At 33.9% G+C, this 13,942-nt stretch overlaps 1 protein-coding gene across 1 annotated transcript in view; it reads right to left on the reverse strand.

Annotated features, from left to right (window-relative positions):
• Window positions 1-129: 129 nt before the first annotated feature.
• The window catches only part of LOC126823265 (low-density lipoprotein receptor-related protein 6), a 32,413-nt gene continuing 18,600 nt past the window's right edge, over window positions 130-13,942 (reverse strand). Inside the window, exons 8-16 of the mRNA XM_050551980.1 lie at window positions 13,567-13,707; window positions 12,852-13,147; window positions 12,314-12,540; window positions 10,115-10,299; window positions 9,449-9,652; window positions 9,090-9,227; window positions 8,205-8,422; window positions 7,262-7,455; window positions 130-6,349 (exon numbers count right to left, since the gene is read on the reverse strand). Coding sequence (XP_050407937.1) covers window positions 4,762-6,349; window positions 7,262-7,455; window positions 8,205-8,422; window positions 9,090-9,227; window positions 9,449-9,652; window positions 10,115-10,299; window positions 12,314-12,540; window positions 12,852-13,147; window positions 13,567-13,707 — 3,191 coding nt within the window. The 3' untranslated portion in view covers window positions 130-4,761. The remainder of the gene's footprint in view (window positions 6,350-7,261; window positions 7,456-8,204; window positions 8,423-9,089; window positions 9,228-9,448; window positions 9,653-10,114; window positions 10,300-12,313; window positions 12,541-12,851; window positions 13,148-13,566; window positions 13,708-13,942) is intronic.

Genomic DNA, 13,942 nt, shown 5'->3' on the forward strand with positions numbered 1-13,942 from the left:
GCTCCCTCACTTGGTATAATTCCATAAATAATTTTAATATAATGGATGCTTATAAAAGGGTGGTTTGCGGGAAGCATAATGCTGAACTGGGCTCATTCGAAATTATTAGAAAAAAATTTAACAAGAAAATTAAAGTTGACAATTTTATTGTTTATCTTAAAGCTGTATTCATTCAAACAAACATAAAGATATATATCTAATATACATAAATACTACATATACAAAGAATTAGATTCTCTGAACTTATCCAAATAATGGCATCCATTAGTTCAGAACAGAATATGCACTATAAAACCATGAAACATAATATATGTAAAGCATTTAATGTACAAAAACCAGCCCCAAATTTACAATAGAAAAAAATGATGGGATCAATTTAAGTAGATTTTCCTGAGTAAAAGATCTGCCAAAGATGTCTTATATTACACACTAGTTCACACTGTAAAGATATTAAATATATTCCTGTAATTGTGCTAGGAGCTAATTCCACCTCCTCCCCAATTATAAATAATTTGATAGACCCAGAAGTCACTGTGTTAAAGCAAACAAACCCTTTTTATCATAGGTCTTTAAACTAGTGCATATATAATATACCAGGCATACATCATATTATATACTATAAGCCTGAAACAATAATACAGCTACTACTACACTGTTAATATCAACATACAGTATATATGCCACTTCTAATTCACCATTTTGATTTAAACAAATATTTTTGATTAACTGAGGTAGTAATAACACCATTATTAAAGCAAGAAATAAAATAGGTTCATTTATTTAAGCTAGCCATTTTAGATCTGAAATTAAAACTGAACTTATGCCATTTCTTAACATGTAGCCTATTCTTAATTTTCACATTTGGCAGGAATTCATTTTTACTACAATTCATATTAAGGAAATACATGTAACCATATTAATGGTAGAATAAAATAATTAACTTCAAAGATATTAAAGATGCATTATGTAAGATTCAGATAAAGAGTTGACTATTCTTGTTAAAATAGTTCAAAAGTAGATAATGCAAAATGAATATATTGAAAATTTCAGTCAAATTACTTTATTCTGAATGTTTGAAATTGTGACAAAATATAGCATAAATAGTCTTGATTTTCCATTTTAACAAAAATAATGCCGACATTTTCTAATCCACTTAATATCTCAGCCATCTGATGATCTAATAAATGTCTAAATAATTATTTATATAACATTTGAAGCCAAAAAATGACACGCATTAGGCAGATTTACATGTAGCTCTTATATAATAATACATCAGTCTGATTAAAACACAGATCCTATTTCGTTTCGTTTTTTATAGTTCAAAATTTTGTTTTACGTGTCTTTACTACACTAGGATACGAAAGAGTTGTTATCATTGACGTGTCCTGGGTGGTGTGAGGGATTAGCCAATGAAACGGTCTGTTACCGCAAGCTTTAGGCATATTTTGCACATAATATATATACTATTTTTTATCACTATAAAGTATCTCCAGTTCTGTGACTAGGCACTATATTTCAGTGAGAAATGGCTTCCCATGCGTGGCAGGGGAAAAAAACACCTGTATAAACAACATCATAGAAAATAAAAACATTAAAACACTAATCATAAAGTGTTGAAAAAAGATTTCATCATTTAATTTTTGTTCTTAATAGTGAGACCTAATGTGTTCCACTTACATATCTAACAAATGTATATTGTAGATTACATGTAAGTGTATGTATGTGGAGAGAGCCAAGAGTATATAATATATTACTATAATAAACTATACATGTATAGGTAGCACTAATTATTACATGTATATATAAACATTCTAAAATAACTGAAATCAACAACAAAACACAATATACTAATCAGATATCCCCTCACTCTATATAATATTCACAGACAAAACTAAATTGTAAGTGTTAATGAAATTAGAAAAGCGAAAACAGACAAGAAATATCTAAACTCATAAAATATTTAGAGTGAGGTTTTATCAATAACAAAAGAAAGAATAGAGATAACTGAGGCAATAACAGACACACAAACATACAGCAGTTGTATTTTGTTATTGGAAAGTAACAATGTAAATATACAAACATTCATAAATTTTCCATTAAATAGTTAAAGGCACTGGCTTTGGATTTTTGCAAGATGTAAGTACATATACATATATAAAAAGACAATACAATATGTTAAAATATGGCCATCATTATTCTTTCTTTGTATCATTTTTAACATGTTGCAGCAGTTATATTCCATATTCTTCTTTCATCAAATCAAGAGACTATTTTTAATACATGTATTTCTAAATGGAAGTGTGAATTAAAATAAATGTTTGTCATTGACAAAAAAAATTACTTAAGCCTGGCATTAACAAAAAGCTAATTCAAAACTGAAGCTCTAATTCCAAGATCAGTAACCATAATAATAGTTCTTTCTTCAGAAGATAAAAATAGATTCTGACGTTTAACCACAAAGCATTATGGCAAGTAAGGTCAGACATCTTTTCTCATTGTTGAACATACATGTACTATGTGATGTCATCGGTAGAAAGTGCTATTGAGATGAATGATTAATATTAGAACAATTTTATATTAATATATTTCAAAAGAATAATGTGACCACTCTTTAACAAATATGTAAATATGGTTATTTACTAATCTCAAAAAACATAACATATTTGTTAAATAAAAGAGATATAGACAAAACAAATATACATTATATGCCACACAATAAAAATTTGCTGATTTGTTTTCTACACATGTATACGATATTTATGATATAAGTTTGATGATAAGAATAGAAGACAAATGTTTCCAATAATATAAAAAAATGCCATTCAATGGCCAATGCTTCATGAATCAAGAATAAGTGATCTGAATACTGTAGTAATAATAATCTCAAACCATGATCTCTCTCAACTACAGAACAGGTTTTTCTCAATACTCAAGCTTGAAGAATGTACAATGTAAAGAAATCTAAATGAAATACAACTTGCTTTTTTCTGACTATTGTACTAATATTTAGTACGTGTTGATCTAAATTATTATAAAATTTAATTAAAAGATTTTCTTTGAACTTAATTTAGATCCAAGGTTGAGGAACTAAAATTCAGGTTTACAGATATACAGTGTAGCCTACATGTACATGTCCGGAGAGCGATCATGTCTCAAAATCTATCAGAACTTCAAAAATGGCTTGATGATGATGATATACATGTATAAAAGAAAAAATGTAATAACATCATGTCTATAATACAACCATGAATATATAATTTGTATAATGTACAATTGGCATTTAATAATAAAAAAAAAACAGAGGCCATTATATCAAGTATTGTAATCTCTTCAGTAGAGAAAATATTACGGTGATAAATACATAATAAAAATATATACAATTCTTTGAGCACTTTACAAAAGTGTTCCTGTTAAGGAAAATTAATTATTTTGATCTTTGGCAGTAACATAAGGAGAAAAGATTATCTATTGCTTTGTATCTATTCACTAATCAATCACACTACATTTGTTGACCTGTTTTACATTCAATAGTGAACCATTTCTGACTTCAAATAATATGAGATTAGTTTTTTATTCTGTGTATGCCAACATCAAGTATATCTGTTAGGAATATTATTATAAAGATAATGCGTAGATTTCTTTGTACTGCTATTCCCTCTTCTGTTAATCAACACCATGGACCATATGGAACAGTCATACCTTAGCTTAAGTCATACTTCAGCCATTATGAATTTCTCAATATTAAAGCTTTATGATAGCTTGTCAATATTCTAAAATAAGTGTGGTTTAATGGTCAAAAGTGAGACATTAACTAAATGTTGACATTATACATATTTATACAAAGCAGGAATTATTACTTGATATGATACGGAATATGAAAGTAATACTAGTATAGCCACAGATAAGTAGAAGCAAATAAAAATTTTGGCATGAAAATCTTGTAGTCTTGATAGGTCTGTATTATAACAAACCAACAGTGAGGCAGATGTCCCCCACCTCAATCCGAAAATAAATAGATGACACTCATTAATTATTTGCACATTTATCTTTTCATAAAGCAGTGGACACACTAGCCGAATGATTCAGCCAAATCAATTAGTGCCGAAATTCGCCAAGTGTATCCACTGTCATTTAGCCAGTGGTGTCCGCTCCAGCGAAGCATTCACCCCATTGTAGAATTCATCAGCCAATTATCACTTATATCGAGAAGTCACATGATTGTTTGAAGACATGGTCGCTACCATGTTTATTCATGTGACGTAAAAGGTGATGTACATGTAATAAAGTGGTGAATCGGGCGAAGGATTTGCCAAGTGTGTCCAATCATTCGGCCGAATGAATTCGGCTGCAATTTACCACCGACTGATTTGACTAATCTGTCCACCACTTTAAGCTACATGCAATGAAATCAGAGTTTTCGTGTTCTAAAGCCGCAACAAAATCTTAAGACAGTTAAGACATCAACTTAATGAACACCTACACCAAGTTTAAACATTCTACATCAATTAAAGGACAATATTGGTGTCAGTCATTATTACACGATAGAACTGGTTAAACACATTCCAAATATAATTTTGACACAAAGATATATGGAATGTGTTTAATCAGTTCTATTGCATATGTGATAATAACTGACACCAGAATTATTATGTCCCAAAATGTGTAACAAATGGAAAGACAGACGGATGAACCCATTTTAATTCTTTGAAAGGTGGGGGGACATAAAGGGCCATAAACAAGAATCAAAGAAAATAGTTAATATCAACAATCTGAATGGGCAACAGGAGAAGGGGGAGGGGGATAAGGATTAAAAAAACTCCTTTCAGTAGATGGAGAAGGAGGACAACTCATCTCATCTGAAAAATAATGACTACGAGGTGTAGGTGGTGGAGGGTACGGGTCCGAGTCGTAACTAAGTTCAACCACAGAGTTATTAAAATAGTATTTTTTACCAGGATAAGGTTCACTGTCTTCACAGACGTCTGTACTGCACGGTGTTGTATGAGGTGGCGGAATGTTATGTCGCACTTTGTGTGGCTTTTTTGGACGGCAGGAACGAACTGTTGATAGACTGTTTAATGAACAGTAAAAGTCTCCTGTATACACTGATCTGTCTGTTACAGGGCTCGGAGGGGGATTTAATGTTTCTTTTGGATACTGAGTCACTGCTGAACTACTGGACGAGGCTCCAGTCACATGATTACGATCATATAAAGGTGGTCCACTCCCCGAGCCCAAAGATAAAATGGTAGTTAATGATTTATTGCCTCGTGATGAGAGAGTATGAGGAGGCGTTGTCTGTTCTACATGAGGATTGAGTGGTTTTTTAGCCATCATAATATCATGATCCTCATGTGGTGCATGGTTTGTCTTACGACGACAAACAAAAATAAAGGCTATCACCATAACTAAAAGAACTATACCAACAACAATAGCTATTGCATAGTGAGTTGTATTTGTAGGTGTTGAATTAGAAACATTCGGTGCTGGACACCTATATTCATCTGATTCATCAGTACAATCGACAACATTATTACACTTCAGTTCTTTAGCTATACACTGCATATTATTACATCGAAACTGATTGGTTTTACAACACTTATTCTCATCACTATTATCACCACACTGACGGATGCCATCACAAAGTTTGTCAGCGGCTATACATTCCCCATTAGCACATTGATATTCAGATGCTGTACACTTAGGACAATCTTCTTCATCCGAATTATCCTCACATTCACGTATTTTATCACATCGCCACACCAACGGTATACAATGTACGTCTCCCTTTTTACATGTAAAATGATCAGGTGGACATGTAGGTGGGTCAGCACATGTTGTCTCATCGGCTTTTAAAACTAAATTAACAGGACAAGAACATCGAGACTCATCTGTATTACCAGCAACTAAACAAATATGTGAACATGCGTTATTCTGATTAGAGCACGGATGATTTATAGCAGGTAGGCTGTGTTCTACAGATATTAAATCACTCAACCCTGACATCCTACCTCTTACATATCGCCGATTTTTTCTCGTACTTTTATCAATTCTCTCGATGACATCTAAACTTCTGTCTAACCAGTATAGATATTTACCATGTATGGCGATACCTCGCGGTGTATTCACTTTCTCATCTACTATAACTACTCGGTTCCCTCCTCCTAAATCAGCACATTCTATACGATGTATAGCAATATCTGCCCAACATAATTTGTTCATCTTTTTATCAACTGTTAAAGCTAGGGGTTGTTCTAGATTAGTTTCAAATAAAGTTGTTCTTTCTGTACCATCCATCGCTGCACTTTCAATCTTAGCAGAACTTCCCATGTTAGTCCAATACATATAGCTAAAACATAAAACACAATTCATGGCAATAGTCAAATAATTATCAACGAGTTTTTATGAATCATGATAATGAGTAGTTGTGAAGCTTGTATCTGAATGCTGGTATCTGCATTGTCCAGGGGCCCAGAAGTATGCCGAGTAATGTTAAAAATATACTGTTGGTAGAATCTAATACAAAAAAATACACTTTTACTTGAACGTACATGTAAAGTAGAAGAAAATCGGTAACTTGTCTCAATGTGGGTACCTAATGGCGTGGGTAGGATTAGAATCGGATTCTGTCTGTTTAATTTTTAAGTCAAAATGGAGAATTAAAAACTATAAGTCACCTGCCCGGGCCTTTGCGCCGTGGGGCCCCGATTCGTCCTTGTTTTTCGTTTGAGGTTCTCATCACTGTCAGGGTAACCAGGCCTCGGCAGGTAATCAGGGCCTAGTCCGAGCCTGTAGAATGCTACAGTGATGGTGAGCTTCCAAGACTGCACAAAAAGATCTGTTAAAATCCAGTTCAACGTGATTTTGGGTATTGAAAAAATAAACAATTATTGATGAAAAAAATTTCTTTTTGACATTATAACGTCTGATGGTCACAATTTTTGTTTTTCCATTTGTTTGCTTGCTTAAAGATACATTATGGGAGATTAGAATAGTTAAAAAATAGATAATGTAAAGGGAGTTTACTGAAAATTTGAGTTAAATTGATCCACTCTGAACCAAGAATTTAGCGATTGAATTTTCGGCCTAGTCTCAATCATCATTACTAAAGTTGGTACAATAAAAAACATATCGCCCAGCCCCCCACTGAGTTGCTTGTCCCAAGGCTTTAAGGGCCCTGATGCCACTAACAATTATTAAATTGTACTTAAACAGTCAAGCCTTTTATTTATCAGAATAAATTAATTAAAGCTTATCTTACCCTTTCTCTGGATATAATGCTATAGATCTTGGTTTCATATTACCCGATCGAACAACAACACCTACAGGAGTACGATCTAAGCGTGTAACATTAATAACGTTGTTTTTATTACATGTCCAGTATAATGAACGAGAATAAGGATCAATAGCTATATCATATGGTTGTATTCCTTCTTCATGTAACACTATTTCAACCTGAAAATTAAAATAAAGAAAACATGTGTTTTATATGTTTGACTTACCAATGGAATGAATATTTCTACATTAGCACATTGATGAGTTTAAAAAATCAAAATCGAAAGTATGCTGTGGCATGGAACATATATGGCCCATGGTTGTAGTTGTAAACTCTTATGTACTCGTGAGTCATACTTATATCATCCTTTCCATACTGGTTTATTAAAATCACTAGTTTCTGCTTAAACCAGATTTCACAATATATTGCAATACATATATCAATATGCTTGACTTTTTTGCAAGTTATCGCAAAACGTTTTCAGTCGCAATACACTGCCCTATCCAGAAATCGTTTGGAAATTTATAGGTTTCTTCATCACATGAACGTAAACACTGTGTAAAATTTTAAGTAAAATGGATTAGCCATTAGAGTATCCACAAGATTTTTCCAACTGATCAATGGGTATCAGTAATTATCGGAAATTGTTTAAAATCAATAGATTTCTTTGACTCATGAACATAAACACTGTTACTAATTTAACTCGGTTGACAAGATTTTGTGGTATTTTCAGTACCACAGGGCTTAATGGTACATTTATCTAGTGTCAACCAATAAGAATTCTTAAACAAAGATGGTTTGGAGCAAGCAAGAAATCATGCCATAATTTTAAATAGACTAAATTTTTTGAGGATGCTCTATTATATGTTTATCATTCAGCAGATTAACGATGTTGTCATATTCGATATAAGTCAATTTATATATCTACCTTGCTTCCATTATCATGTGCTCTTTTAATAACTTTATTTCTACCATCAATCCAGTAAATAAACTCATCTTTGGGATCATAAGCTAAAGCTTTTATATTTTTAAGACTTTGTATAGGTAAAACAACTTCTGGATTATCAGCATCATCAGCATCATCAGGTTCCATTACTAATCTACTAATCGCGGTCTTCTGACTCAACAATAGGTAGTATTTGGGTGCTAAAAATTTTAAAAAAACATACTGTATTTCTACATTTAATTATAATTCCAATTCAAAATTTACACTCATCCTTTGTATGTGGAGTAGTCTACGACAATAACACTTTATAGCCTCTGAAATTGCATTCATCAGATTATTTACTTTCAAACTTTTTCATATTCTGTAGCAATAATAGTAGATTTGATTATCAAAGATACTGAACCTGTATGATTTATATCAAAAAATAGTTACAAATTGAGTTGTTATTTTGATTACTGGTAGGACAAAATCCATATGAATAAATTTTCGTTGAAAATCAATTGATTTCTTCATCTCGTGAACTTAAATACTGTATATAAATTTCAAGTCAACAGGTTTATAATTTAGACTGGATAGCGGCATTTCCACCGACTTTTCATCAAATTTCAATTGCCTAGTGTTCTTTTACGTACACACATATCTGATTGACTGGACGCTGTTTCTTGCCAGACCCTCTGTCCTGCACCATTGACAAAGGGAAGCTAGGCTGGAAAATCCCTAGACATTTTCTTGCAGACTCTGGGATCGAACCATACGACCTTCTGGTTAGCAAACGAGCACCTGCCTCACCTAGCCACTGTGGCTGCCACATGGCCAAGAATTACAAATTAATCCCTTTCATCTACTACCAAAAGTTTTTAAACATACCTTCACAGGTTGTATTTTCTTCATTTAATGTATAGTGAGTAGGACAAGCACAGTGAAAAGAACCATTAGCCCAATCTTTACTGTGTGCTAAACATAGATGTGAACAACCACCATTGTTTTTACCACAACTATTCCAACCTGTTTAAATATAATAATAATATATAAAACTACTATAACTCAATACTGAAATCCAAAAATGTTTTCAAAAATATTTATCAATTTTACATTGTTTCAGAAAGTGATTATTCAAATCTATATCATATAGCACACTAGAAATTTGAATTGGTGTAACATTTTTAAAATTTTATACATTAGCATATGAAAAAAGATAAATATATTTTGCAATAAAAAATACTAACCTGATTGTCTAGAGGCATGGAATACAGTAATATCAAACACTAATTTTAGATCTTTATGTATAACAGTACGATTATTACCAGTTGATTTATTAGCACATTCTATAGAATTACCCAATATATCAGTCCAATATATAAAATCTTCATACTGAGTTAATCCCATAGGTTTCTTTACATTACTACGGACAACAACTTTCCTATTTTCACCTGTAAAATACATATCATAAAATTAATTAATGTCTCTTACAGATTACAAATTAACAATCTACCAAGAATAGTCAATAATAATCATTAGAACACAACTTAACAAAATGATAGTTAATGTGGCAACGTAACATTTTACATCTATAATGTGAGACATTAATAAAACTGAAACTTTAAAGAGAAATTCCAATTGTTTCCAAATATTTTAGCCTTATTCAACCTTGAATAAAACTGCTTTCCGATCGCCAAACAACTATATAGGCAATACGATCTATGTGCTACTGGGGTGCTCAGTGTTATTTTATGTATTTTACTTGTTGACACTCATTGTGGAATGGGGTTGTGGTTGGCGCCCTAGATTTGGAAAGCCCCGCCTCCTTCATTCACAGCTTCTAGATCCGCTACTGGTTGGATGTGATGTAATAGTTGATACTGCTATGGAAGCTATCAATACAAGATACTTACCTAACATATCAGATGATTCAATTCTTTCTCGATCTATATTAGTCCAATACATTCTTTTCTCTATATAATCTATAGTTAAATCTTGTACACGACCTGGATCAGCTATTAATACTTTTCGTTTACTGCCATCTAAATTAGCTCTTTCAATATGAGGTTCATTGCCCCAAACACTCCAGTACATATACCTAACAAATAAATTTATTCAGTTAAATAGAATTCAAAGAAATAAATATCTTGCTATTGTTTTCTGTTAACGAAATATATAAAGAAATGCTATATGTGCGTATCTGTTTGCTACTGTTTTCTGTTAACGAAATATATTCAAAAAAAGTAGGGGATATTTGATTTTGGGGGCATAATACTAAAATATGCAAATGACTACGAAAAAAGTTACTATAGAACCTACCAGAAGAAACATTTCCAGTTACATGTGACGCCCAAACGCACCAATAGCTACCGCATGGAATGCAGGTGATGCTTGGGATCATCATGGGGGTCCAACCCAAGATTTGCACGACTCTGACTTTGAATGTTACAGTCATTGTGGCATTGAATTCCAGGGTGGAAACATCAGTTTAATTGTTTTAGTGACCAGAAAACAAATTTTGATATGCGTCGGCTTACCCAAAATGAAAGGTTACGTGCCCTTGCATGCTACAGATCGGCACAACACAGGCGGTTGTGGCGCGGACGATGAATGTTTCTCAGTCTGTCATAAGCAGGCTATGGTCCAGATACCGTGATACACAATCTGTACAGGACAGACCACGCTCAGGTCGACCAAGGGCGACAACTCAAGCCCAGGATCGATTTATCCGTACCTTGGCCTTGAGAAATCGTGTCATCACAGCAAATCAGATCAGCGCTCGTCTTCAAACAGACACTGGTGTGAGAGTGAGTGGCCAGACGATTCGGAATCGACTGCATAGGGGTCACCTTCGCGCCCGACGTCCTCACGTGATCCCTTGTTTGAGAGATCATCACATTCAGGCAAGACGTCGTTGGTGTAGGGATCGTCAACACTGGGATAATCGACACTGGAGCAATGTGATGTTTTCAGATGAGTCAAGGTTCACTGTTGATTTTTTGGACAGACGTAGGAGGGTGTGGCGTCGTCGAAACGAGCGCTTCCAAGACGTTAACGTCATCAGACATGATCGATTTGGGGGTGGTTCTGTTATGGTGTGGGGAGGCATCACTGTTGCTGGAAGAACGGCTTTACATGTTGTTGCAGGGCGTGTTACAGGCCAGTACTACCAGGACAACATCTTGGCAGTCCATGTTGTGCCGTTCGCACGACGTCATGGCCGCCGTTTCATCTTCCAGGATGACAACGCAAGATGTCACAGGGCCAGGATCGTTACAGGTTACCTCCAACAACAGAACATCACCACATTACCTTGGCCAGCACTGAGTCCCGACCTCTCCCCCATCGAGCATGTCTGGGACATGCTTGGACAGAGGTTACGTCCACGTCAACAACGTCCTACCAATGTCCAAGAACTTGCTGCTGCGTTGCAACAGGAATGGGACAATCTGGACCAAAATGACCTTAGACGTCTCATTAGGAGTATGCCACGTCGGATCAATGCTTGTTTGGCAAACAGAGGAGGATTTACCCGTTAATGACTTGGTTGTGATGCTGTGGTAACTTTGCTGTTTGACCCCGGGTATCATTTTACCCTTATAATGGTCAGTCTGTGCCTTACTTAGTCTAACGATCATTTGGAATAAATCGATGAATGTGAACTTCATTTCATTTTGTCATTTGTTTCTTCGTCAGTTTCATTAGGTGACTTTAATAGCACTTAAAAATCAAATATCCCCTACTTTTTTTGAATAGTATATTTGATAAAAACATATATTTTTTCACATATTTAAGAAGATTCTGACAAAGCTATTAGATGCTGCCTGAATTGTTGGACAGTTCAAATATGACAATAAAGTAGTAATTTTAAATATAAGAATGCCTTGTTAAATAGGCCTTAAGCCTATTCATATAATTATTATATGCAAAAGAGTTTATTCCAGTTCACTATGATCAAAACTACAACTCAATGCTATGTCCTCCCACACTGACAACCACAAGTCAACTGACCTCTCTCACTGGAGTGTACACTCTCTCACACATACAACCTTACATTAAAGGGACAACACATATAGTATGATACTATATGACAGCATAAAAACAATACACACCCATTAGGCGGATCAAGGGCTAGAGCTCTTGGATCAGTTAAATCTCTCCATACCAATACTTTTCTAGATGTACCATCTAAACGAGCAACTTCTATTCTCTGTTTACCTGTATCAGCCCAGTATATATTATGTGCCACCCAATCTACAGCCATACCTTCCGGAAAATCAACACCAAAATCTATAATATGTTGTACAGCACTACCATTCATAAAGGCACGGCTAATACTCTGTAAAATACATCATATACCATTCTTATATAATCAAAGTATATTCTGAAAATTAACTGCTATTTATATCAAGGAGTCTGTTCTGCTTTTGTCATTACTCGAATCATTTTATTTTTTATGTTGTATTGCATTAAAATCTGTCAGATTGTCTTTGACATCATGTGAACTTATCAAATTTGAGATACATTTCTTGCTACAGTTAACATAAATTGCTGTTTCTCATACAAAGTTTACACACTCTCAACTAATATCATAACGATAATGCATCATTATACATCATTATAAGATTCAATAAGTAACATATAACTTACTTTAACTTTTATATCAGTCCAATAGATACGATTATCATTGATATCAAAATCTATAGCTGCTGCATCCTTTACACCTTGTATAGGGATTGGCTGTATGTTATGGTTAACCTCTAGAGAAATGCGCTTAATATCATCTTTGATGGTGAATAAGAGAAAGGCATCCGGTATAATACAAGTACGACCATTACTGATCAACTCTAATCCCATTGGACAAGCACATGTTGGATTTTTAGATAGTGGTCGATGTAAACACAGATGACTACAACCACCATTATTGACTGCACATGGATTAGTACCTATAAATGATATTAGATGGATTAACAGACAGTACTGAATATTAAATATCGAACACAGAAATAACAAGTCAACATCCCAAAATAAGCAGATGACACATTAATTGCACATTAATATTTTTTCAAGGCATCAAGCAATCCCTGGTGTGAGCTTATGTGGCATGGAGATATCCGCGTCTTCTCAACTTCATGGACTTACTCTGAGTACTCCGGTTTCCTCCCACAGGAAAGACCCCTGTGCATGCGCTAAGATAATAAAAAATAAGACAACTTGTCTGCGGTATCACTCTCGATGGAAGCGGACGTTTTGTTTTTAGTAGGTCGGTGACTAACACTTGTAAATACACAACGACTATAACTCATAAAAGCACCAAGACAAAACATATAATATTTAGATTTCAGTTCAAATTATATTCCCATACCTTCTATTTTTTTTACATAAACAGCCTTTAATCCCATTAGATCAGGTAATTGATCGATAATAACTTCTCTATCTTTTCCAGTATTTTTATTAACACGTTCTATAGATCGTCTCTGCCAATCAGTCCAATAAACATAATCACCTGCAATATTACATACATTATCATTCCATATGAGCAAAAATTGTTCTGTTATAAACAATCCTCTTATTGCATTCAGACCCAAACAACTTTCACCACAACACAGAATTTAATATGGTTCCAATAATACATTACCAGTTTTTTACAAATTCTATTAGGAGGTTACTCATTGTCAAATAGAGTCACATGTGTGCACAGTATTTTTATTTGCCGTTGTCAGGTATATATTGTTTCCTAT

The sequence above is a fragment of the Patella vulgata genome, chromosome 6 (assembly GCF_932274485.2).
Source record: "Patella vulgata chromosome 6, xgPatVulg1.2, whole genome shotgun sequence".
Lineage (NCBI taxonomy): Eukaryota > Metazoa > Mollusca > Gastropoda > Patellidae > Patella > Patella vulgata.